The following is a 27,368-nucleotide window of genomic DNA, read 5'->3' on the forward strand; positions in this document are numbered from 1 at the left end:
AAGGGGCAGGCGTGGTCGCCCACGCCTGTAATCCCAGCACTTTGGGAGGCCCAGGCAGGTGGATCACCTGAGGTCAGGAGTTCGAGACCAGCCTGGCCAACGTGGTGAAACCCGGTCTCTATTGAAAATACAAAAATTAGCTGGGCGTGGATTAGCCGGGCGTGGTGGCGGGCGCCTGTAATCCCAGCTACTCGGGAGGCTGAAGCAGGAGAATCGGTTGAACCTGGGAGGCGGAGGTTGCTGTGGGCCGAGATCACGCCATTGCACTCCAGCCTGGGCGACAAGAGTAAAACTCCCATCTCGGGAAAAAAAAAAAATTTTTCTACACACTTTACCTTGTTTCCCATTGCATGTGTTGCTGTAACACATGGTAATTACCACTAATTTAGCAATTTAACACAAACCTTTTCTGATAGTTCTGTAGGGTCAGAAGTCCAATACCTTTCTGATTGAGCTAAAGTCAAAGTGTCAGTTTTCCTTTCTGGAGACTCCTGAGGAGAACTGATTTTCTTGCCTTTTCCAGCTTCCAGAGGCCGCACACATTCCTTGACTCCTGGCACCTTCCTCCATTTTCAAAGCCAGCATATATGCATTTTAAAAGCAAAAATTTATTTTTAATTAAAAAAACAATTTCTCCAAATGGAATCAAGCTGCTGAAAGATTTTTTTTTTTTTTTTTTTGAGGGAGTCTAGCTCTGTTGCCCAGGCTGGAGTGCAATGGTAAGATCTCAGCTCACTGCAATCTCCGCCTCCCGGGTTCAAGCAGTTCTCCTGCCTCAGCCTCCCGACTAGCTGGGGTTACAGGCATGCGCCACAACGTCCAGCTAATTTTGTACTTTTAGTAGAGAGGGGGTTTCTCCATGTTGGTCAGGCTGGTCTCTAATCCCCCGTACCTCAGGTGATTCACCCGCCTCGGCCTTCCAAAGTGCTGCGATTACAAGCCTGAGCCACCGCGCCCGGCCTGAAAGATTTTTTTTTTAAAACTACATGTTGAAGTCTGCACAAATGGCCAGTTACCCACATTTGCCTATTACCTACACATCTCAGTATTATGCTGTCATTAGCACAGACGATGTCATAGAACATCACAACAGGATCATGCAATAACCTCAGGCAACAAAAATAAATTATATTCATTACACTACTTTTGCCAATCAGGAAAGATTATTGGTTCGCATTAGGAAAAAGATTTTAAAGGACGTTTAAAACAATAAGCCTTTCTGCATAGGCCTTCGTTAATAGGACAACTGAATTAGAACAGTCCATTCCCCCAAAGACTGCACTTAATCATACCGGTTTTCTGCGTCATTTTAATTGCTGTTGACTTTTCATTGACATTTAGCATAGATTTTTCCTCATTTTTGTTTTTTTAAAGAACGATACTGAAAGACAAGAAAAATGCTATCAGAGGACTACAAACCTAAAGGAGTTGAGTTTCAGTCGTGAAAACAGTATAATCGTTTTCTGTGCTTTCCGTATTTCCTTGAATGAGAATGTAGTTTTTTAATATGAAAAAATTTTTAAAGGAAAAGAAGTTAAAAAAAAAGCCTCTTTCCAACATTTTCCTGTCTTCTTCTGAGCCCTCCAGACAAAAAAGAAGAAAAAAAAAAAAAGAGAAAAAAAAAAAAGCCTCACTTGTAAGGTAGGGTACGGTTTTTTCAAGTCTCAGGCACGTAAATGACAAGCGACTTCTTTAAAAAAAAAAAAACTGCCATTTAAAGCTGACTGGTACGATCTTCCCTAAGTTATTTTGAAAACTTCTTGAAAAATAAATGTAGACCACGAATCATTTACCAAACATGTGATTCCAGTACCTCACTACCTTTTCTCTTCAGGTAGCTGTAAATTCTAAGGCCTCCTCAAGAAATGACATTTTCACATTTCTTAGGCATCTGTGGTGCCAGAGGAAAAACCCATCACCGGCCTGGCGCAGAAGCGCACACGCCAGGTCTGCCATGGGGCCCCGGGCTGTGGGGATTTTGGATGTAACGTGTCTAGGCCGAACCCGCGCCGTGAAAGGCCGACCCTGCCGAAAGCCCGGGCGGCGGGCGCCCACAAGTCAGGTCTCGGTGCGGCGCGGCAGCCAGCTCTGCCGGCGAGCCGAGTCCGCGCTGCTGAGGGGGAGCCGCGCTGGGGGCGGCGGCGTCGGGGCGGGGGCGGGAGCCAGGCGGCAGCTCCAGCGCCCGTGGGGGAGGAGCGGCAGCGGCGGCGACTGGAGCTGCTGTGGCGACCGACGCGAGGCGGTGGCAGAGGAGACCCACCCCTGTCCACATGGACAGTCGCAAAGGCCTCCGCTGATGCATTCACGCCTGGGCGGGGTGGGCGGACGACCGTAGCGGCGGCGGCTGCAGAACGAGTTGGGGGCCTGGAGGCGCCTGACGGTCGCGGAGACCTCGCCGCTCCGGCGCGGCGGTGCGGCCATTTTACGGCCTGGGACGAAGGGAGGCGTGTTTGTGTGCTCGCCTTCATTCTCCTTTCTTGGGAACCCACGGCTGGGGGAAGTTTCTCAGGCAGCCTGGGTGGGCGGTGGATGGGGAGTCGTGGGCCGAGAGGAACCGGGCCCGGGAAGCGCCGTCGTCGTCGTCGCCGCTCGCGTTCCCCCGGAGGGGCCTGAGAAGCTCGGGCCGCGGGCCTCGCTGCCCGCCAGCCCGCGGACAGGCCCGGGCGCGCCTGGCCTGCTTTTGTGTAGGCCCATCTGAACCTGGGAGCGCCGCCCGCCTGACGGCTGAGCCCGAGGCCCGCAACCCTGCGGCGTCTACCCTCCTCCGGCGCGGCCCCTCATCCCGGCGAGCACGGCGGCGGTGTGGGCCATGGATTAAGAAGGAGGCGGCGTGGGAGGAGGAAGATGGCGGCCGGCAAGAGCGGCAGCAGCGCCGGGGAGATTACTTTTCTGGAAGGTACGTCTATTTCTGCCCTTGACGGGGAGAAAAGAGGATATACTGGAAAACGTGGCCCCCAGAACCCCGGATATTCAGTTATCTGCGCTGGGTGGGTTTGGGGGGCGGTGAAGTACGAGGGATGAGCGATGACGGAGAGGGAGTGTGCTGCGAGCGCGCTTGGTTTGCGAGCCGGTTCGGCCCAGGGGGCGCGGGTGGATTGAGCCGCGAGCCAGAGTTGGTGGGCGTCCTTTGAGAGTGCGCGCTGAAGTCGTTGACATTAAAAAAATTTTTGGCGTGGTGGCCTAAGGATGAGAGCAGCCAGCATTCACATCTTGTTTGGTGTTCATGAAAAGTTTCAAATTGCTAAGGTTGGGTGCAATTGGGGACCAATCTAAGTAGGGAGGGGACAGTTAGTTTCATTGAGGTGTGTTTTATTCCCTCTCGTCTGTTTCTCAGAGTTTCAGGCTTGCTTTTGCAGCCAGCCTTCCGATTAGGCCTGGCCTTGTCTGATATTCTTTCGGAATGTGTTTTTATAAAAACATTATATAAAATAATTTATCTGGAGAAAGAGTAAGGTTTACAGTGTCAATTTTGGGGCCGTAACTAAAGCTCATTGACACAATTTGAGTGTTTTATTCACTCGTGAGGGAGAGTTAAACGTTTGCTGTAAGTAGACTAAGCCAGTCTCAAAAGCTGTACCTTTTTGTTGGGGAAGGTGGTAATGGGGAGCAGTATTGATTTTTTGGCCTATGAATATATAAGGACCCCCAAAATAGAGCTAAATGTTATTGTAATTGTAGACCAAGAAGTGTCTATATTACTTAATTTGACTATGGGTTCAGTGTTTACACTGGTGATTGAGTTTATAAATATGTTTATCAAAATGAGTCTCTGCTGCTCACAGACTCGTTTTGTTAAAAAGAATTAACTACTCTTTGGATAATTTTGCAAAGATTTTCATTGCAATATGTCATAAGCTTTACTTCAAAAATAACTTTTTTTAGTATGTTTCGGAAACATTACTGAATCAAGAAAGTACGATTTAACTTAAAATTAAGAAAACCCCTAAATAGGTTCTATAGGAGATTGTTGAGGAATGGGAATGCCTTGGTACTGTTTTGTTAACAGCACCTCGAACAGTGCCTGGAACACCATAGGTACTCAATATTAGTCTAGTGAAAGAATAGTGAATAATAGAGGTAATTTTTCTTAATTCATCTTACTTGAGTATAGTGAAGTGAAAAAAAAATCTTACCGTACAAGCCAGGCTTTATCTGAAAGTGATGAGAACTTTACAGGAGATTTCCTAGTAAGAGTAAGAAAAGCTTCTGAGTTTTTCTGAGTTCGTTTGGTATTACCTCCATTCCAGTTTGCAGAATGGGTACCTGTCAAGAGGCTGAGAGGGTGCAGCTTGTGTTACAGGTAGTGCTATGTGTGTTGTTTTTGTTTTGAAATTGGAAACAAAAGATGGCTTACTCGTGCTTATTATCTTCAGTATGCAGATGATTATACTTTTGTGCTATCCTAGATTTCCAGCTTCTGTAGGCCTGATTGAGTTAAAATTCTAATTGGATGAACATAGGGAGGATTAAAAAAAGTACAAATAAAGCCACAGATGTAGAGTTAATGTGAGTTTCAAACTACTGCTTTTAGTTTAATCTAAAGGTCTTTGAGTGTACAGGTGTGATAAATTCGAGTTTCACCATGTCTTAAGCATTTTCATAAAGCAAGCAAATGGTAACTTCTGTAGAGCATAAGCATAAGGGTTCTGAGCGCGGTGGCGCACGCCTTTAATCACACACGGCACTTTGGGAGGCCGAGGCAGGCGGATCACTTGAGGCCAGGAATTGGTGACCAGCCTGGCCAACATGCGAAACCCCTCTCTACTGAAAATACAAAAGTTAGCCGTGCATGGTTGGCGTGCGCCTGTAGTCCCAGCTACTGTGGAGGCTGAGGCAGGAGAATCGTTTGAAAACGGGAGGCAGAGGTTTCAGTAATCGCGCCACTGCACTCCAGCCAGGGCAACAGAGCGAGATTCTGTCTCCAAAAAAAAAAAAGCGTAAGGGAAAGGAGCAATTTTAGTTCCTCATAATACATTTTCGTATACTATATTGAATCTTTCCAAATAAACGAATTGTATTTAATACTACTTATGTTTTCTGCTTAATTTCCCATGATTCTTTTGGTGTCTTACACTTTTAATAATAATAAAATATTTTAGCCAGGCGTGGTGGCTCACGCCTCTAATCCCAACACTTTGGGAGGCCGAGGTGGACGTATCACCTGAGGTCAGGAGTTTGACACCAGCCTTGCCGACATGGTGAAACCCCGTCTCTACTAAAAAAACAGAAATTAGCCTGGCGTGGTGGCGCCCGCCTGTAATCCTAGCTACTCAGAAGACTGAGGCAGGAGAATCGCCTGAACCCGAGAGCTGGAGGTTGCAGTGAGCCAAGATCTCACCATTGGCACTCCAGCCTGGGCAACAAGTGAAACTACGTCTCAAATAATAGTAATAATAATAATAATAATAAAAATAAAATATTCCACCATAATTTGCCATATATTCTGCATTATCAGGTTTATAAATGTTCAAAATATTTCCCCATACATAGGCTCCTAGGATTTAATATTAAGACATCTACATATTACACTTTCTTTACTTTCCAGTCGACTCCTTGAAAAACTAAACTAGGTTTTCATTCACTCATCACATTTACAGCATCCTACTCTACCAGGCAGTGTACCACGGTGAATACAACAGTGCATACGAGAGTCGAGGACTCTGCCTTTATTTAGTCTTCTATCTTAGGTTCTGTGAAAGCATATCTCTGTAATAAACTGTGAAAAAGTAATGACTTTATCTTTTCATCATCATATTTCTTGCACCTGAAACATGTTTGTTGTTAATGAAATAAACCAGATGATAAACAGTGTGATGAACACTGGAAGACATAAACAGCAGTGATGGGGAAGCCATTTTACATAGCATTGAAGTCAGGAAAGGCATCCCTGATGAGGTTACACTTAAGTAAACACCTTAACTAAGAGACACTTCAGAATATGGCAGAGGGGATACATGTAAAGATTCAGAGGTAATATATGGTACCATTTGATAAGCAAAAAGGCTGAAATGTAGAAAGCAAAGGAGAGAGTGATATGAGAGACAGGCGATGTTTCATGCAGGATCATGAATAATTTTTATATCTTTCTCAGTAGCGGGAAGCCATTGAAGAGTTTGGGGCGAGGGGGTGTAATGATATGGTTTATCTTTTTTAAAAAATCACTTTGGCTGCTCTCTGGAATGAATTTAAAAGGGACAAGATTAAAAGCAAGGCAATAAATTAGCATAATATTGTAGTAGTCAAGATAGAAGTGGTCAGGTCTTCAATTAGCATGATGTCAATGGAGATTGGGAAAGAGAAGTTGATAGGTTGAGGATATCTTTGGATGTAGAGCTTCAGGACTTGATGAATTGTACATTGAGTATCAGAATAAGAGGAATCAAAAGGTTTTGTTTAGCTTGAGATATTGGTGGTGCTGCCGTTTACTGAGATGGAGTAGACTGATAGAAGAATGAGAAGGAAATTAACAACACTGGTCATATTAAATTTGAGATGCCTATGTGACATTTTTGCTCTAAAGTATGTTTTATATCTTTATAACTACTGAGATTCTAATTCCATTTCTTTTTATAGCTTCTCTAGGGAAAAGGAGACGTACTGGCTGCATTCTTTATTTTATTCATGCAAAAACACACTAAAATTGTATGGATTTCATTAAGTCACATGTTAAATTTTTTTACTCTCCTCTCCCCTCTTTGACTTGTTCCTTTCACTTCTCTTCACTAACTGTTGATCATACCCCTTTTCCACTTATGATAGACAGTTTTGGCGGGTTGCTCCCCTGTATTCATTTATTCAGTCAACAGATATTTATTGAACACCTGCTGTGTTGTAGACAATGGCACTGCACTGAGAGGCATAACAGTGAGAGAGAAGAAACCGTGTTTTTTTCATAGAGTGTTCAGTCTAGTGTGGAAAGTAAAAAATAATAAAATAATAATGCTCTTAAATGTAAAATTACAACTGACAAGTACAGCAATGGTGGGTTGTTTATACAAGTTGGACATCCCAAATTTAGATATCCAAAATGCTCCAGAATTTGAAACTTTTTGAATGCCAACATGACCCTCCTAAGAAATGCTCATTGAATCAATTCAGATTTTTGGATTTGGGATGCTCAGTTGGGATAATATAATTTGCAAATATTCCAAAATCTGGAGAAAAAAAAATCTGAAATCTGAAACATTTCTTCTAGTTTCAAGCATTTCAGATAAGGGACACTTAACTTGAAATCATGAGAATTGGATCTAATCAGGGTGGTTTGAAGTGGGTATTAGAAAACAGAAGGTGGGGAGGCAGTGCTTTCTAGGCAGAGGGAATAAAATAGGGGAGCATGGCATGTTTGGGGAACTTAAGGGAGGACAATATGGTGTCAGGAGAGCGGTGCAAGATGATACTGGAGGTGACATCATTTGTTTCAAACAAGGTCAACAGCCGGGCATAGTGGCTCATGCCTATAATCCCAGCATTTTGGGAGGCCGAGGTGAGAGGATTGCTTGAGCCCAGGAGTTTGAGACCAGCCTGAGCAACATAGTGAGTCCATGTCTGTACAAAAAAATTAAAAAATGATGTGGGAGGATTCTTGAACCCAGGAGGGTGAGGCTGCAGTGAGCCATGATCGTACCCCTGCATTCCCACCTGGGAAACAGAGCGAGACCCTGCCACCCCCCAAAAAAAGTCATTAGCTGCTACATGGAGAATGCTTCAGAGAGGGGTAAAAGATTACCCTGTTAGGAGATGATTGGAACATAGGACAAAGGTGATTGATGGTAGCTAGCTTGTCTTATAAACTTTCTTTTGATATTCTACCTCCTCTTTTTTTCACTCTGGGGGCTCTAACAAGTCTACTTACTCTCTCATTTCTTCATTTTTGTATTGCACTTGTTCATATCTGGTTTTCTTTTCCTTTTTTTTTTTTAACCAAGTGAATTCCTTCTCCTATATTTTCTCCTGTTTTTCCTGAAGTAACTTTTTTCTGCCTTTCCTTTCTAATGTGCATATATTACTACTTTAGTTTGTTTTCCTATTCATTTCAGCCTGTCTTCCTTTATGGACTTTCTCTACTAGATTGAAAAGACTGATGCTAAACTATTGCATGCAATGTTGTTTTCTACAGATACCAACAAAAATGTTTCTGTCTCCAAATGAAAAGTGTTTTCCATTTCCCTTTAGCCAGTCTTTTATGTTATACATAAACTCAGTGCAGAACCCAGTCAATTTGCCAGTTTTACTGGAGACCTAAAGACCTCACACTGTCTGTTAAACTAGAGCACAGTTTCTCCCAAACAATTGGCATTCTATGGAATATGAACAGGGTTTTTAGTTTCTGCCTGCTTAGGGGAATACACCTCTTTTTATTTTGATTGCATTACTTTTGGAAACTACATCATGGTGTCATTCCTTATTTACTCCTTACTTAAGTATGTTTATTTCCTGATTTCATCCCAGTTAAAGTGATAAATAAATTGTTTATCATGTGAGTTCATGTACTTGAAATAGTAAAGTGGAACCTCACTTGGAATGAAAGTGATTTTCAGGCAAAGTGCAGTGGGTCATACCTGTTATCCTGAGATAACACTTTGGGAGGCCAAGACAGGAGGATTGCTGGAGCCCAGGAGTTCAAGACCAGCCTGGGCAACATAGCGAGGCCCCACCTCTACAAAAAATACAAAAATTAGCCAGATGTCACAGAATGCACCCGAAGTCCCAGCAATTTAGGAGGCTGAGGTGGGAATATTGCTTGTTGCTCGAGCCCAGGAGGTTGAGGCCTGCAGTTCATGACACTGCACTTCAGGCTGGGTACAGAGCTGAGAAGAAAGAAAGAAAAAAAGAGAGGGAGGGAGGAAGAAAGAAGAGGAAAGGAGGGGGGAAAGAGAGGAGGGAGAAAAGAAAGTGATTTTTCAGTAGAAAAGCATTGAGAATATGAATTCAAAAGTCAGAATGCTGAGGTTCAACATCTGGCTCTACTACTTGTTAGCTGTGTGATCTTGGATAGATTACTTAACCTTTCTGTGTTTTCTCAGCTGTAAAACAAAGATAATAATTGTCATTAAAAAATAATAATTGTGGTTACCTTAAGATTGCCATAAGGATTGAGGTAATATATATTACTTACAGCAATTCCAGGCATATAATAAGCACTCCGTGTAACTTGATATTATTTATTTTATTAGCAGATAGAGAAAAGAAAAACAGCTTCCTTTCCTTGCTTGTTTTCTCTTCTACTTGAATTTTAGTTTGCCTTGTTTTTCTTTCACTGACTACCTTTTTCTTTTTTTTTTTTTTTTTTTTTTTTTTTTTGAGGAGTCTCGCTCTGTCGCCCAGGCTGGAGTGCAGTGGCCGGATCTCAGCTCACTGCAAGCTCCGCCTCCCGGGTTCACGCCATTCTCCTGCCTCAGCCTCCGAGTAGCTGGGACTACAGGCGCCCGCCACCACGCCCGGCTAGGTTTTTGTATTTTTTAGTAGAGACGGGGTTTCACCGTGTTAGCCAGGATGGTCTTGATCTCCTGACCTCGTGATCCGCCCATCTCGGCCTCCCAAAGTGCTGGGATTACAGGCTTGAGCCACCGCGCCCGGCTCACTGACTACCTTTTTCTAGATAGTAACTGATTTTGACCAGTGTTGTAATGAGAGAGGAAAGAGAATGAAATTACATACTTTGTATGGCTAGACTTTCATAAGTTGAGTATTCCTGTTGCTATTAGAAAAGTATGTTGAATATTTGAGGAACTTGAGGTATAGAAGGGTTGTGTGGCACAGCTTAAGTTATTGGGGAAGTCAGACTGTAGCCTGGGACCGACTTAATAGCTTCAGCTTTCTTCAGCATTTCCTTCCTCTCTCTCCTCTTCCTCATCACTTTGCTTCCCTGTTCTTACTCTTATCTCTTTTTCCTGTACCTCCCCCTAAAGGAAGGGGCAACCGAACAAGAGAAGGAAAAATAATAAGTTATTATGGAGAAGTTTTATTGATGAAGCAGCACTTTTAAGAAGGCAAAAACGGAAAGCCACAAATCTCTTGCGGCCCAGCTTTGGAAATTTACAGTGTTACTTCTTCCATATTGTATTAGCCAAAAGAACACAGAGCCGGCCCTGATTGAAGGAGAGAGGGAGTAGATTCCACCCTTCAGTGGGAAGAATGACAAATTATTTGCAGCTATCTTAATCTATACAGCCATCTTTTGTCTCCCATACCTACCTGGTATTTTTTCCCCATTCTTTCAACAGCCATAGTATTTTTCAGCAGTCATATAGTATTTTAAATGACAATTCTTAAGAAACCGAAAATCCAACTTTTGGACAGTTTGGGAAGCTAAAGAAAGACAAAACAAAATTGGCAACTTAATTAGTAATTTATTTCAAAGATATAAATAGCAACAGAAACTTTCATTAGTTTAGTGTTTTGTTTTGTTTTGTTTTGTTTTTTGAGACGGAGTGTTGGCTCCGTTGCCCAGGCTGGAGTGTGGTGGCACCATCTCAGCTCACTGCAACCTCCGCCTTCCTTCCAGATTCAAGCGATTCTCCTTCCTCAGCCTCCCTGGTAACTGGGATTACAGGCACGCACCACCACACCTGACTAATTTTTCTATTTTTTGTAGAGATGGGGTTTCTCCATGTTGTCCAGGCTGGTCTCAAACTCCTGACCTCAACTGATCCACTCACTTCAGCCTCCCAAAGTGCTGGGATTAGAAGTGTGAGCCACCTGGCCTTAGTTTAATTTTTGGTTGATTGGGAATGGATTCAGGAATTTCTGAAACTAGGCAAGCATAAGTATGGACAAAAGAGGAAGAATGTTAGAAACTTTTCTTTCCTTTTGTTTTTTCTTTCATTTAGTGATGCCTGGGTCATACTGTCATTTTCATTACTTAAGCTCTTAGAAATGGTCATACTATTCACGATATTAAAAATAAAACAGTATCTTGATACAAAGTGCCAGTTAATCCACTAAGTCACAGACTGTTAATGCTCACAGTTACAGTACACTTAAATTGCATACCTAAGTCATATTACTTAGGATGATGCAACAATGGATAATCCATTATTGTGAACTGCAAATGATGGTTGCCATCATCAGGTAATAAAACAATGGCTACAGTTACAGAAAGTGATAGATAATCTGTGTCATATCCGTTTGACACTAAAAACTGGGTTGCTTTTGGCCCCTAATTTTTTTGTCTACCTTTGGATTTTGTGCTTCCCAGAATCTTCTGCATCCATTGGCAAAACTTAGGACCTATCATCTTCAGAGTATATGGGGCTTTCAGTGCTAAAATTGGGATAGTACCAGGCACACTGGGATGTTTGGACAGTCTGCCTTGTCCTAGTTTAACAACAGCTACTTTGAAGCCATCTGAAACTAGCCTGGAGTAGTATGACAACAGCTATGTTCTGATCTTGCCTTTGGAGGTTGTTTTTGTTTGTTTTGTTTGGGGGTGGGGTGAGAGAGGACTTGCTATTTCAAACACATTTTATACTTTTTGAAGATGTTTTTTCCCCTCCCAAATTCACTGCATTACAGTCTTTGAAACAGAATGGGAGAAAAAAATTACAAAGTGCTGGCATCCAAAAGATGGTAAATTCACTTTTCATTTTTGATAAAGAGTGGACAATGAGGAACTAGAAATTCTCCTAGGCTTGGAGAATTTAAACTGTTTAGTAACCGTGTTGTTTCATATATTCAAAAATCTACAAACTTTGTACCCTCATAACCTCCTACTTATCTAGCACTAAATTCTGGAGACAAGATGAAGGTACTACTTCTTAACTGCCATGACCCCTGCTCGCTCTACTTCTGTGGAAACCAATAACTTCTCTTTCTTCATAACCCCAGCGGTCACTATTTGAATGAAGTGGGATTCCAAACATTTTGGCATTTGATCTTCTGCTTTCAGCCCAAGTTGGTTTTCATTTTTTAACCACAGGAGATACCAAAGAATGATTTAGTAAATCATAATAGCAAATAAGTCTGAGGCTGTTTATCAGCTTCTCCTTCACAAGTTTGGATATCAGCTCCTCAGTCTCCTTTGCTTTCACCATTTACAGACTTCACTTGTTTCTTGAGTCTCTGTTAATGTAAGCTTTTTATGAAACTGTCCATCTTCTTGAATTATGTATTTTCACTTTGAGAGTTAAAGTGTTCCTCAAATTTCATTGGTCTGTCTCACAGAATTCTGAATTCCCTGACACTTTGATGATCCTCTCACTTTAGAGCATAAGAAACATTTGGAACTACTTATCTCATGCAGTCATTTCTCAGTTTAATTTCTGGCTTCTAAGTTTGTGTGCTTCAGCTTGAGATAAGTGTATTTTTAAGAGATTGTGTATTCTGTGTAAAGGTAGCACCAACTGCACCACTTTGGAATAGGTATCATTGCTAGACTTTTTCATTCCATAGAAAGCTAAGGAGTTTCTGGCAACACCTGTAGCACTAAACTACTGCCTGACTAATGAACTGAACTGACTATGCTAGCATCCTGCTGAAAGGTACATAGAAATAGATAGCCTAGTGAAGCTGGGGTCCTAAGGGAAAGAATATTTTGGTTTTGGTAGCTCACAGAGGGGTCTAATTTAATATGACATCCAGAAATATAATATTTTAAGACTTTATCTTGAAAATAGTAGTGATCTATTGGTTTGTCTTCTGTACCCTAAGATACAGGTTTTGAAGATCAGGGACTTGAGAAAGGCTTAACTAGGTGGTTTTTCTTCTTCATGTAGCATCTGCAGGGATGATTTGGTGGTGGCTTGTGTGGTTTGGTTGGGAAGTTCCATGTCTGCAGTCTAAAGACCTCTTTAGATGGCCTCTACAGCAGGGTACTCAAGACTTGTAACATGGTGACTCAAGGCTTTGAAAAATCTTGATAGTTCTTGAGAACGACTTGGGCTGTAGCCTACAAAGCCACATAAAATTGCTTTCCTAACTTTCACATTTATATTTATATTTATATTTCCTTTTGCTGCATTTATATTTCTAAGTTACATTTTTCTTATGAGTTTTTCTCATATTCATAATTGTGGTACACTTATGGCTCACTGCAGTCTCAAACTCCTGGGCTCAAGGGATCCTCCTGCCTCAGTCTCTTGAGTAGCTGGCACTACAGGCATGTGCCACCACAGCCAGCTGATTTTTTTATTTTTATAGAGACAGAGTGTCACTGTGCTGCTTAAGCTGGTCTCAACTTCTGGCCTCAAGCAATCCTCTTGCCTTAGCCACCCAAAACGCTAGGATTATAGGTGTAAGCTGTCTGATAACCCTATGAGACTATCAGAAATTAAAACATCACTACAGTGGGAGATGATGCATAGAAACAGGAAAACTTAAAAACGGCTACTGAAACCACTTTGGAGGTCAATTTGGCAATACCTATTGAACTTGAAATTGCACATCCCTGAGGACTAAATCATTCCATTGCTAAGGGATACCCTAGGTCAGGTATCAGAAAACTATGCCCCAGTCCGGGCATGGTGGCTCACGTCTGTAATCCTAGCACTTTGGGAGGCCAAAGTGGGCAGGTCACTTGAGGCCAGGAGTTCAAAACCAGCCTGGGCAACATGGTGAGACCCCCCTCGCTACTAAAAATACAAAGATCAGCTGGGCATCATGGCACATGCCTGTAATCCCAGCTACTTGGGAGACCGAGGCACGAGAGTCACTTGAACCCAGGACGTAGAGGTTGTGGTGAGCCAAGATTGTGCCCTGCACTCCAGTCTGGGTGACAGAGCGAGATTCTATCTTAAAAAAAAAAAAAAAGAAAACTATGACCCAGCCAAATTTGGCCAGCATTCTGTTTTTAAGAGGCTCATGAGCTCAGAATGGCTTTTATATTTTTAATGACTGGAGGGAAAAAGTCAAAAGAAGAATGTTTCATGACACATGCAAATTACATGAAATTCAAATGTCATTGCCCTTAAATAAAGTTTTATTGCAACATACCAATACCTATTTGCATTATCCCAGCCTTCTCATTGAAATGGCAAGGTTGAGTAACTGACAGAGACTGTATGGACTACACAGTGTAAGATATTTACTATCTGGCCCTTTACAGAAAAAGACTGATGACCTCTGCCCTGGAGAAACACACATGCACAAGGAAACAAACTTAAAAAAAAAAAGTTCTTAATAGCAATATGAGACATACTAAAATGTTCATAGTAGCAATGTGTGTAACAGTAAGAAGGTGAATGTAACCTAAATTTCCACAAATGGGGGATATATACATAAGCGATTATATTTATACTGTGTAACACTAAATGATAATGAAAATGAAAGCACTAGAGTTTTGTTTTTTTTTTTAGCCCTTTGAAAGTAAATTTCAGACATGCTGCTCATTTAACCCTAACTACTTTATTGTGTAACTTACGCCTACTTTTGTTTAGGAAATATACATTCTCTTAAGTTACTGCAATGTAGTTATAAAACTCAGAAAATTAACATTGATACAATACTATAATCTACAAACATTTTTCCACTTTCATTAGTTGACCTAAAAATGTTCCTTAATAGCAAAAGAGAAAAAATTCTGGGTTCAGGATCTGATACAGAATGATGTTTGCATTGATTTGTCATATCCCTTTTGTCTTCTTTAATCTGGAAATAGCTTTTCAGACTTTGTCTTTCTTGACCTTAACATTGTTTAAGAAAACAGGATGGTTATTTTGTAGTTTAATCCCAATTTGTGTTTATCTGGTATTTCCTTATGATTCAAGTCAGGTTATGCATTTTTTTAAAAATATAAGGAATGCCATAAAAATGATTTTTTGTTTTTCTCAGTGTGTCATTTCGAGAGGACCATGATGTCAATTTGTCTTGTTGTTGGGGAAATTGATCAATTGATCACTTAGTTAAGGTGGTGTTCGCCAGATTTTTCTGCTGAAAGTTACTATCTTTTTTTTTTTTTTCGAGATGCAGTCTGGCTCTGTCGCCCAGGCTGGAGTGCAATGGCGCGATCTTCGCTCACTGCAACCTCTGCCTCCCGGGTTCAAGCCATTCTCCTGTCTCAGCCTCCCGAGTAGCTGGGATTACAGGTGTGCACCACCACCCCAGGCTAATTTTTTTGTAGTTTTAGTAGAGTTGGGGTATAACCATATCAGCCAGGCTGGTCTCGAACTCCTGACCTTGGATCCACCTGCCTTGGCTCCCAAAGTCCTGGAGTTACAGGTGCAAGCCACTGCACCCAGCCACTATCTTTCTCTTTGAAATTAATAAATATTGTGTGGGGAGATACTTTGAAACCTTGTAAGTAACTTGTTTCTTACCACATTTCACCCACTGATTCAGCATCCATTGATGATTCATGCCTGAATCCCCCAGTTATTAATATAATGGTTCCCTAGTGATTTTTCTCCCTTTACTGCACCAACAATAGAAAAGTAAAGAAAACTATGACCCCGCCAAATTTGGCCTTCACTGTGTACTTCAGTAGACTTGTTGATAGTTTATTGCTGGGGAAGAGTTAGATGTTTGCTGAAGGTCTGGGGAGTTATTCCTATTTCAGATTACGGAAGTGCCTTCCTATTCCTGGTTTGCCAGTTTTTTGTTGTTGTTGTTGTTTTGAGACAGAGTCTCACACACTTTGTTACCCGGGCTAGAGTTCAGTAGTGGCCTGATCTCAGCTCACTGCAACTTCCACCTCCCAGGTTCAAGCAATTCTTCTGCCTCAGCCTCCCAATTAGCTGGGATTACAAGCATGCACCACCACAACCATCTCATTTTTGTATTTTTAGTAGAAACAGGGTTTCCCCATGTTGGCCACGCTGGTCTTGAACTCCTGATCTCAAGTGATTCACCCACCTTGGCCTCCCAAAGTGCTAGGATTATCTCGCCTATCCTGCCAAGAGGATTTTTTTGTTTTGTTTCATTTTTTTTGAGACAGAGTCTTGCTGTGTTGCCCAGGCTGAAGTGCAGTGGCACGATCTCAGCTCACTCAACCTCTGCCTTCTGGGTTTAAGCGATTCTCCTGCCTCAGCCTCCCGAGTGGCTGGGATTACAGGCGCCACCTGGCTAATTTTTGTATTTTTAGTAGAGACGGGGTTTTGCAACATTGGCCAGGCTGGTCTCAAACTCCTGACCTCAAGTGATCCACCCACCTGAGCCTCCCAAAGTGTTGGGATCACAGGCATGAGTCACCATGCCCTGCCTGCTAAGAGTTTTTGTTTGTTGTGAGTGGATATTGTAAATTACATTCATGATTTTCAAACATTTACTTTTGCTTTTTAGAATAGACCCTACCTAATTGTAATGTGTTATATATCACTGAGTTTGATTTGCTAATATTTTCTTTAAGGTTTATATCTGTCTTTATGTGAGATTCCTTAGTAATTTTCCTTCCTTGAATGTCATTGTCAAGTTTGGGATCAAGTATTCTGACTTCATAAAATGAGCTGCAAAGTGTTCCTTTTTTATTTTCTGCAAAAGTTCAGATAAGATTGGTGCTATTTTTTAAAAGTTTGAAAGGAATTAGTGGCTAAGCCCTCTGAGCCTGAGTTCTTCTTTTTTGGGGAAGATTTATAATAATAAATTCAATTTATTTTATTGATATAGCAGTATTAAAAATCTTCTTTTGCTTCTTGTGTTCACTTGTGCCCTCATAGACATTTAGGTTTTTGCTTTCTTAGGTCAACTATACTGGTTCTATTTCTCCACCAAATGTTTATCTTTTTTCACTTTTGTTAATCTCTCTTCTATTATCTCCTCTCTTGTTCTTTTTGTTCTTATGGGTTGCTACTTTTCCTCCTCTTTCCATTATTGTCATTTTAGTGGAGGATATGGAGAAAACTTTATGTGTTTAATTTGTGATATTTAACTGGGATCTCTCCTTAATCTTTTTCTTTCCATCTCCTTAATTTTCTAACTAGAATATAGTGGACATAATGTCCATAATTATAACTACTGTCATAATTACTAATGTCAGCTATAACAGGCTATTGAAATGTAGTGATACTCTCGAGGACTTCTGAAGATTTTTAATTTTTGTCCCCACTCCAAGTTGCCCCCAAACTTAAAAAAATCTCTTTTCTTTTTATAATCTCTTTTTTTTTTTCTCTCATTGGAAATTATTACTTCCACAGAGGTTCTAATCTAATATCAATTAGAGTATGTTTGAGTTTGCTAGAATTGTGTGTAAACAGCCAGGCGCAGTGGCACACACCTGTAATCCCAATGCTTTGGGAGGCCGAGGCAGGTGGATCACAAGGTCAGGAGTTCGAGATTGACCAACATGGTGAACCCCCATCTGTACTAAAAATACTAAATTAGCCGGGCGTGGTAGCGTGTGCCTGTAATCCCAGCTACTCAGGAGGCTGAGGCAGGAGAATTGCTTGAACCCGGGAGGCAGAGGTTGCAGTGAGCTGAGATTGCACCACTGCACTATAGCCCAGGAAACAGAGTAAGACTCCGTCTCAAAAAAAAAAAAAAAAAATCTGTGTAAAGAACCCTAGTTCCTTTAGTGCGTAAATATTATAACATCTCTTTTGACTTTTGAAACATAGGTTCATTTTACATTGTGTTTTTTAATTTTTATTTATGTATTTTTGAGACTGTTCCGCTGTGTCACCCAGGCTGGATTGCAGTGGTGTGATCATGGCTCACTGCGGCCTCAACCTCCCAGGCTCAATTGATCTTCCGTCCAATCCTCCTATCCCAGTCTCCTCAGTAGCTGGTACTACGGGCAAGCACCGCCATGCCAGGCTAGTTTTTTTGTGTTTTTTTGTAGAGACAGGATTTTGTCATGTTGCCCAGGCTGGTCTCAAACTCCTGGGCTAAAGTGATCTGCCCGCTTCAGCCTCGCAAAATGCTGAGAGTACAGGCATGAGCCACCGCACCCAGCCTTTGGTGTTTTAAAACCTTTTATTTTGGAATACATTTAACAGAAGTTTTAAAGCTGGTTTAGATAATTTCTTTCCTTTTTTTTTTTTTGAGATGGAGCTTCGCTCTTGTTGCCCAGGCTGGAATGCAATGGTGTGATCTTGGCTCACTACAACCTCCATCTCCTGGGTTCAAGCGATTCTCTTGCCTCAGCCTCCTGAGTAGCTGGGGTTACAGGCATGCACCACCACGCCCGGCTAATTTTGTATTTTTAATAGAGATGGGGTTTCTCCATGTTGGTCAGGCTGGTCTAAACTCCCGACCTCAGGTGATCCGCCTGCCTCCGCCTCCACCTCCCAAAGTGCTGGGATTACAGGCGTGAGCCACTGCGCCTGGCCAGTTTAGAGAATTTCTATGTAACTTTTTACTCAACCTCCACTAATGTTGCCACCAAATATAGCCAGTGTATGTTTGTCACAACTATGAAATTTAACATTTGTGTGATAGTGGTATTACTATTACCTGAACTACAAACTTTATTTTGTATTTCACCAGTAATTCCATTAACGCCTTTTTCGTATTCGAGAGTCCAATCCAAGACTTCGGATTTGATTTGTCTTGTCTCCTTAGTATACTGTGTTCTTTCACAGTTTCTTAATCTTTCCTTGTTTTTCATAACCTTGGCAGTTTTACAAAGTACTGTATACAGGTATTTTATACAATGTCCCTCAAGTTGGGTTTGTCTGATGTTTTCTTATGATTAAACTGGGATTATGAGTTTTAGGGAAAAGATCACAGTGCTGAAGTGCTATTTTCATCATACCATATTGAAGTGTGCATGCCATGAATAAGACATGTCACTATGAATGTTAACTATGATCACTTGGCTGAGGTAGTCTCCACTGTCTCCATTGTCAGTTTGTTTTTCCCCCCTTTTAGGTCTGTGTTTTTGAAGTAAGTTACCAAGGTGAGCCCGTACTCAAGGAAAATTCATTTTTACCTTTGGAGAAGGGAGTATATGCTTATATTATTTGGAATTCTTCTATAAGGAACATGTGTCCCTTCTTTCCATTTATTTATTTATTCAATCATCTGTTTTTATCAGTATAGATTTTGGAATGTTTATTTTATTTAGGAGTTATAATCCAATGCCAATGTTACTTATTTTTGCTAAAATTGTTCCAACTTTGGCCATTGGGAATTCTTTCAAGTTGCCTTCCATAACCTTTTGATACTCCGCCATCTTTAAAAAAAAAAATGACTTTCTTGCATTCTGACCCTGTAAGTTACACCAGGTTCATGTTGGCGTTTTTTTCTGCCTCTGGCCTAGAATCAGTCATTTCTTCTAGGAGCCCTGGCTCCTTTTATTAGAGAGAATGGTATATAGAAACCAAGATCTAGTTGTAGGTGTGTTTGTTGCTACTGGGGTGTCACTGCTTCTAGACCCTCTAAGAAAGCAGTCCTAACTCTCTATACTAACACATGTTACAACATACCTGTTCATCTGTATATGTATTAAATAAATGTGAGTTCATGCTGGTATGTCTGACTGTAACCTAGTACCACAGGGTTCATTCTTTCTTCTCTTGTTTATTTGTAACTTCTTTATCTGACAGGGAGAAACCTTGTTTCTATTATCTACTATTTATTATGTTTTCTTTTTTTTTTTTGCGGGGGGGACAGAGTCTTGTTCTGTCACCCAGGCTGGAGTGCAGTGACGCACGGTCTCTGCTCACTGCAAGCTCCGCCTCCCGGGTTCACGCCATTCTTCTGCCTCAGCCTCCCAAGTAGCTGGGACTACAGGCGCCCGCCACCATGCCCAGCTAATGTTTTGTATTTTTTTTTAGTAGAGATGGGGTTTCACCATGTTAGCCAGGATGGTTTCGATCTCCTGACCTCGTGATCCACCTGCCTCGGCCTCCCAGAGTGCTGGGATTACAGGCGTGAGCCACCGCACCCGGCCTATTTACTTATGTTTTCAATCCCAGTATACATGTTGAGAAGTTTAATGTATACTGGTAGTTTGCTCATTAAGACTTATTTCCTCCTGTTCATGATATTTCTGAAACTTTTTTTTCGGGCTTGCATTGAAGTTTTATATTTTTTAGAGAGGATTTGTGTTTGCTTGTGTTAGTCACTTTCAGGCTGTTTTTTTCCCCCCTTTTAAAAGCAGTTTTTTATTGTGGTATAATATACATAACATAAAAGTTACTGTTTAACAATTTTTAAGTGTACATTTATACAGTTCCTTGGTATTAAGTACATTTATAATGTTGTGCAGCCACCACCAATATTTATTTTTGGATCTTTTAAATCATCATTAACAAGAACTGTGTACCTATTAAACAGTAATTCTCCATTTCTCTTAGCCTCTGGTAACCTTCATTCTACTTTCTGTCTCTATGAATTTGCCTCTTCTGGGTACCTCATGTATGTGGAATCATACAATATTTGTCCTTTTGCATCTGGCTTATTTCACTTAGTAACTGTTTTTAGGGTTCTTCCATCTTGTATCCTGTATCCAATTTGTATCCCTTTAAGGCTGAATAACATTCCATTGTGTCTATGTGTGTGTGTGTGTGTGTACATATGTACGCACATACTATATTTTATTAATCTGTTGATAGAAATTTGTGTTGTTTCCACCATTTAGCTTACTGTGAATAATGCTACTGTGAACATTGGCATACAAGTGTCTGTTTGAATACATGCTTTTGTTATTTTAGATGTCTACTTAGAAGTGAAATTGCTAGCTCATATGGTAATTCTATGTTTAACTTTTTGAGGAACTGCCAAATTCTTTTCTACAGTGCCTGAACTGTTTTTAATTCCCACTAGCAATGCACAAGAGTTCCAATTTCTCCCATGTCCTAGCCAATACTTGTTACTTTCCATTTTTTTTTTTTTTTTTTTTTTTTTTTTTTTTGAGACGGAGTCTCGCTCTGTCGCCCAGGCTGAAGTGCAGTGGCCGGATCTCAGCTCACTGCAAGCTCCGCCTCCCGGGTTCCCGCCATTCTCCTGCCTCAGCCTCCCGAGTAGCTGGGACTACAGGCGCCCGCCACCTCGCCCGGCTAGCTTTTTTGTATTTTTTAGTAGAGACGGGGTTTCACAGTGTTAGCCAGGATGGTCTCGATCTCCTGACCTCGTGATCCGCCCGTCTCAGCCTCCCAAAGTGCTGGGATTACAGGCTTGAGCCACCGCGCCCGGCCTACTTTCCATTTTTAAAAGTAAATAATAGCAACCGGGCAGGGTGGCTCACACCTGTATTCCCAGCACTTTGAGTGACTGAGGCAGGGAGGATGGATTGAGGCCAGGAGTTCGAGACCAACCTGGGCAAAATGGCAAGACCTCACCTCTACAAAAAAATGTAAAAATTGCCTCAGCATGGTGGCATGTGTCTGTGATCCCAGCTACTCCATAGGCTGAGGCAGGAAGATCACTTGGGCTCAAGAGGTCAAGGCTGCAGTGAGCTATGATGGCGCCACTGCACTCCAGCTTGGGCTACCTTACCTCAAAAAAAAAAAGAGAAAAAAAAGCTGTCCTAATGAGTGAGAAGTAGTATCTCATTATGGGTTTGATTTGCATTTTCTAATGGTTAGTGATGCTGAGCATCTTTTCGTGGGAGGGTATTTTAATTATGGGTTTTTCATGGCCTTGTACGTTGTGAAAATTCTGACTACATACCCTAGTTAATTGTGGTCTCTTATGGTTAGGGATTTCCTAACTGTCTTGGTTCATTCGGGCTGCTCTGTTGAAGTTCATAGACTGAGAAGCTTTTAAACCTCACATTTCTCAGAATTCTGGAGGCTGAGAAGTTAGATCAAGATGTCCAGATTCAGTATCTGGTAAAGTCCCACTTTTTCACAAATGGTACCTTCTGGCTGTCTTGCCACGGAATGGAAGGGGCAAACAATCTCCCTTGGGCCTCTTTGATAAGGGCACCAATCCCATTCATGAGAGGTGTGCTCTCGTGGTCTAATCAGCTCCCACAGGCCCCACCTCTTAATACCATCTGTATCTTGGGGTTAGGATTTCACCATATAAATTTGGGAACATTCAGACCATAGCACTGACCATGGGGTGGATATACTTTGTCTTTAGTTCAACTCAAAAAGCCAGAACCAAGTGTAAGACATCAGAATTACCCACCCCGCTGCGTCTTCAGTGAGTTTTTTGTTTTGTTTTGTTTTTCCCTAGTTCACCCAGTCAGAGTGTTGCCCTTCAGCTTGTCTGGTTTTCAGTCTGACTTCTCATTTTGCTGGGGCCTTGAGGTTAACCTAATAAAGCCTGGGTTCTAGGACATCGGGTTTTTAGTCATACAGTACCGAAAAAGAAATGCCATCTTTGGAATTTCATTTAGCTCTCCGGGTTCCCACTTTCTAGTTGTTAATGGCTTCAAGGGGTTTCAGCCATGCACTTATAAAATTTTTTAAAATTCATAATGAGCACATTTAGTGTTCTGATCTAGAGTTTTTCAAGTTGTCAAGTTTTAACTACATTGCCAAAGCAGGAAACCTTGTTTTGTTTTTCTTCTGTTAAAAGGCAGGTATCAGTGAGTTTAAGGCAGAGTCTAGCAGTCTGCATATAGTTCTCGTGAAGAAGGCAAGCAAACTATTTATAGGTACTTATTTCTAGAATCAGTGATCAAAGATGAGTTTTAGGGCTGATTTTATATATTAATACATATTCATGTGCCCTCTATTTTTATTATAGCTTTCTAATCTGAGCTTCTTTGTGTAGCAAACACATGTATGGATGACTATGAATTAGTAAAAACAGATTTTAATGCTTTTTTCTCTTTGGAGGAAATCAGATGTTTACAAAAAATAGACAAAGACAAGCCAATTAAAACAAAATCTAGAATAATCAAAGAGCTTGGGAAATGCTCACATTTGTTTATATTGAATAGCTCTATTAATGAATACTTATTGCAGTTTGTTTTTATTTCAGCTTTGGCTAGATCAGAGTCTAAGAGAGATGGAGGTTTTAAAAATAATTGGAGCTTTGATCATGAAGAAGAAAGTGAAGGAGATACAGATAAAGAGTAAGGATTTTTTTTTTCCCTCAGATATTTTATAAGAATAAAACTTCTCGTTAGAAAAACAATTTCTATTCCATGGAAATATTTTTAGGAATATGGTATTCTTAAGAAAACATTTAACTCTTTCACAGTTGCTTTAAGGAAAGAAAAAGCAGTTCTTTATTGATAAATTATTTTACTGTTATTTTCTCCATCTTTTGAAATGTATAAATATATGCTTTAATACATGTAACCTTATAATTAAAAATTGACTGTACAATGGAAGGCTTCAAAATAAGGAAATTGTTTTTTGTTTTTTAAAAAGGCATTCTGTTCAGGCAGCAATTTGAAAAGCCACCATTTATCATGAGTAAGTGAACCCAGATTAAGACCCTTGCATTTTGTATGAAAGTTGAAATACTGTAGTATCTTTCTTCCCCAGTTGTGACCACACCCCTACCACATCCATCTTAGGTCAGATTCTCACCAGAGAAAGCAGAACCATTATAAATGATAAACACAGGTGTTTATCCAGACAGAAGTTAAGCAAAGTGTTCATTACACTTTGTTAATCTACTTGGAATGACTGTTGTGTAAAAATTTTAAATGATAGTTTTAATAGAACTTTTTGTATGTCGTGAGATTTGTTTTTAAAATTCAACATTCAGTTTTTGGCTGGGCACAGTGGCTCATGCCTGTAATCCTAACACTTTGGAAGGCCAAGGCAGGTGGATCATTTGAGGTCAGGAGTTCAAGATCAGCCTGGCCAACATGGTGAGACCTCATCTCTACTAAAAATACAAAAAATTAGCTGGGTGTGGTGGCACACACCTGTAATCCCAGCTACTCAGGAGGCTGAGGCAGGAGAATCACTTGAACCCAGGAGGTAGAGGTTGCAGTGAACCCAGATCATGCCATTGCACTCCAGCCTGGGCGACAGAGTAAGACTCCGTCTCAAAAAAACAAAAGCAAACAAGAAAACATTGTTTTTAGGTTTTTGATTTATTGATCTCGTTTTCTGCTGGCCAAAATAAACAACAAATTCAGAGATACACAAATGTACACACGAAGTTCTACCAAAACTATAAATATGTTAGAGAAATTTTTATACAAGAAGTCATTCAGAATATATTGGCTAAATATTGTAGGTGCTTCACTTCTGTCTGGGCAACAGCTCCGTTCATCATTACCACTTTATGTGCCTTCACCGATGAGATGTTGATTTGAAGTTTTATTTGAAGGAGAGCTTTGAACTGGTAAGTCTCTCATTTAAAATCAGTATTTTATGGTTTTCTTTCTTTCATTTCTTTTATACTTTTTCTGATTACTTTAAAATATTAAACAATTATTGTTATATTCAGTATGCATATACTTTTGAAAAATTAGAGTTAAATCTGAAATTAAGCTGCATAGAAAATATACCACCTCTTAAACATGTTTGTAAAAATGTTTACGAGATAACTTTTATCATTAAAACAATTTGGGATGTACATAAACATTGCAATAAAACATTTTACATTTTTGTGTAAATATCTAGAACTTTACAATAAATACTTTAGCTGAGTTGTCTTCGAAAAGGTTGTATTTGACTTTCTTTGGTGGCAGATTTACTATAGTTACACATTTTTTAAAAGCTGTCTTTAAGGTGCTACCTGTTCTGTACATTTCATTTATGAATTGTAGTTTTTAGTTCATCATGAGTGTCAGGGACATCAGCTTTTTGAACATGTGTCTATTAACAGGTTCATGTTATCTATTAACATGATAACATGATAATTTAATCTTTTAGAATTTTAGGCCAGTGATTTCTCAGTGAAGGGTTGATATTTCCAAGAGTGGTGGAAGTATACTATTTTACCGTGGTAATAACACTGGAATTACTTCCTTTTCATTAGCTAAGACTTTCTTTCCTTTCAGTTCATTTCTTCTCCATTATTTTGTTTCTCTTGTCTTTCTATCCTTAATTTTCAATCTAAGACAGAAAGGAAAAATAAGTGAGAATAAATAAAATCCGTAGCTAAATAAACAGAATTATGTGTTCATTTATTATAGGGTTCAGCAAACTATGATCCATGGGCTAATCTTGCGTGCCATCTAATTAGTAATTTTTGTTGGAACATAGCTACATGTATTATTTATGGCTGTTTTCATACAAAATAAGAGTAGCTGCTACAGAGACCCTATGACCTGCAAAGCCTATGGTCTGGCCCTTTACAGAAAAAGTTTGCTGATTCCCTGAATTAGGTGAACATAGAGGATAAAACCTCAGAATGTAATATAAGGATTATAATTGCTACTTAAGGTTTTTTTCCCCTTATTTTCTGTGTAGTGGGACAAATCTGCTCAGTGTGGATGAAGATGAGGATTCTGAAACCTCAAAAGGAAAAAAGGCAAGTGTTGCTTAAAATATTTTTTTCTTTTACGTTATATACAAAAAAAATTGTTACCTCAAAAGAAGACCTAATATTTTTAATTTATAAACCCCAGTTACCCACTTTCTCCACCCCAGAGGCAAATGGTGTTCCCAGTTTGTTATTTATCACTTTGGGAATGTTTTATGCATTATAAAGAAGAGAAATATTTCCACCTCCCATGTTACACAATTGGTAAGATACTGTGCATGATCTTCCTTTAACTTATCTTGGAGACCATCTGTAAGAGTTCATAAAAACACCTCATTCTTTTCAGTGAGTGCATAGTATTCCATTGTATTATATACCATTAACCAAGTGCACCTATTGATAAATATTTAGTGTTGTCAACTTTTTAATTCTTTTCTAAAATAATGTGTAAATTAGCCTTCTATATGGGTTATTTTGCAGACATACAAGCGTATCTGTAGAATGAATTCCTAAAAGTTGCACTGCTTTATCAGGACAGGTCCATTTCTAATTTTGGCATACCAGATTTACACTTGTTCCATCAATATCTGAACGTTATCTGTTTCCCCACATATCTGTCATAATGTCATCAACCTTTGATCTTTGCCAATGAAAACTAGTATCTCAGTATAGTTTTAATTTCCATTTTATTTTTTGTGAGGTTGAATATCATTTCATATGTATAGTCTAATTCTTTTCTAAAATAATTGTCAGTTAATATCCTTAGCCTGTTTCTCTATCTGGTCTTTAGAATATTATTCATAGGAATTCTTTTTATATTTAGTCTAAGATACACTTTTTTTTTCACATTTTGACGTCTTTGAAATCTAGATGCATCTTATAAGATAACGTGATATGCTTTAATTATTTTTAAAAACTGTTTTTGGCCAGGCATAGTGGCTCACGCCTGTAATCCTAGCACTCTAGGAAATTGAGGTGGGAGAATTGCTTTAGGTCAGGAGTTTGAGACTACCTGGGCAACATAGTGAGACTCCATCTCTTAAAAATAAAAATTTTTGCACAGTACATAAAATAGTGGTATATTATGTAATAGTTTTATAGGTTTGATGAAATAAGGTATTTTGGAGAAATTGGCCCTTTGCTGTGATACTAGTTGTTAATGTATATACGTGTGTGTGTACTTTTTTTTTTTTTTTTTGAGACAGAGTCTGGTTCTGTTGCCCAGGATAGAGTGCAGTGGTGCAGTCTCAGCTTACTGTAACCTCCGTCTCCTGGGTTCAGACAATTTTCATGCCTCAGCCACACGGGTAGCTGGGATTACAGGCATACGCCACCATGCTTGGCTAGTTTTTGTATTTTTAGTAGAGAACGGGTTTCACCATGTTGGCTAGACTGGTCATGAACTCCTGGCCTCAAGTGATTGTCCTGTCTCTGCCTCCGAAAGTGTTGGGATTACAGACCTGAGCCACTGCGCCTGGCCATTACTAAAATTTTAACTCAGTTTTTTCCCTAGTCTTTTGTCTTTGCTTATGATGGCTATTGCCGTGGGGAAAATATATTTCTTTATGTCATCAAATGTATCATTTTTTCTTTTAAAGGCTTTTGGGTCTACTGTCTTTGTTCTTAATGATGTTAATTTAATAACTTATTTGGGGCTGGGCACGGTGGCTCATGCAAGTAATCCCAACACTTTGGGAGGCCAAAGCAGGCAGATTACTTGAGGTCAGTAGTTCGAGACTAGCCTGGCCAACATGTTGAAACCTCGTCTCTACTAAAAATAGAAAAAATTAGCCAGGCGTGGTAGTGGGTGCCTGTAGTCCCAGCTACTTGGGAGGCTGAGGAAGGAGAATTGCTTGAGCTCAGGAGGCGGAGGTTGCAGTGAGCTGAGATTGCGCCACTGCACTCCAGCCTGGGTGACAGAGTGAGACTCAGTCTCCAAACAAAAAATAAAACAAAAAAACCCACTTTTATATGCTTTGTCTTATTAGATATATAAAATAGTTTCACAACAGTAATACCAACATAATTACCAATAAAATGATTTTCAAATTATTTTGTTTCCTTGTTTCTGATGACACATATACCAGGTATCTGTGTCCCACTAGGAATGTGTATTTAAATTAGTTTATTTTTAAGTCATTTGGAATTGTTTATTTCTGTTTGGTATTCTACCAACTGAATAGAGAGTTAGGTTTGTTGTTGTTGTT

General features: G+C 40.2%; 1 protein-coding gene across 9 annotated transcripts in view; it reads left to right on the plus strand.

Annotated features, from left to right (window-relative positions):
- Positions 1 to 1,816: 1,816 nt before the first annotated feature.
- Positions 1,817 to 27,368, plus strand: part of SENP6 (SUMO specific peptidase 6) — a 115,789-nt gene continuing 90,237 nt past the window's right edge. For 2 of the 9 annotated variants that reach the window (XM_010372235.2, XM_030928619.1), the window contains exons 1-2: positions 2,834 to 2,896; positions 25,149 to 25,209. Coding sequence is in view for 7 of the 9 variants with exons in the window: in XM_010372234.1 (XP_010370536.1) it covers positions 2,845 to 2,896; positions 22,750 to 22,843; positions 25,149 to 25,209 (207 nt within the window). In the remaining 2 variants the exon portion in view is untranslated. Of the gene's footprint in view, positions 2,897 to 22,749; positions 22,844 to 23,967; positions 24,076 to 25,148; positions 25,210 to 27,368 lie in introns of all 9 variants that reach the window. The other 7 variants (XM_030928621.1, XM_030928617.1, XM_010372234.1 and 4 more) reach the window with 7 other exon arrangements.

Source organism: Rhinopithecus roxellana, chromosome 4 (assembly GCF_007565055.1).
Source record: "Rhinopithecus roxellana isolate Shanxi Qingling chromosome 4, ASM756505v1, whole genome shotgun sequence".
Lineage (NCBI taxonomy): Eukaryota > Metazoa > Chordata > Mammalia > Primates > Cercopithecidae > Rhinopithecus > Rhinopithecus roxellana.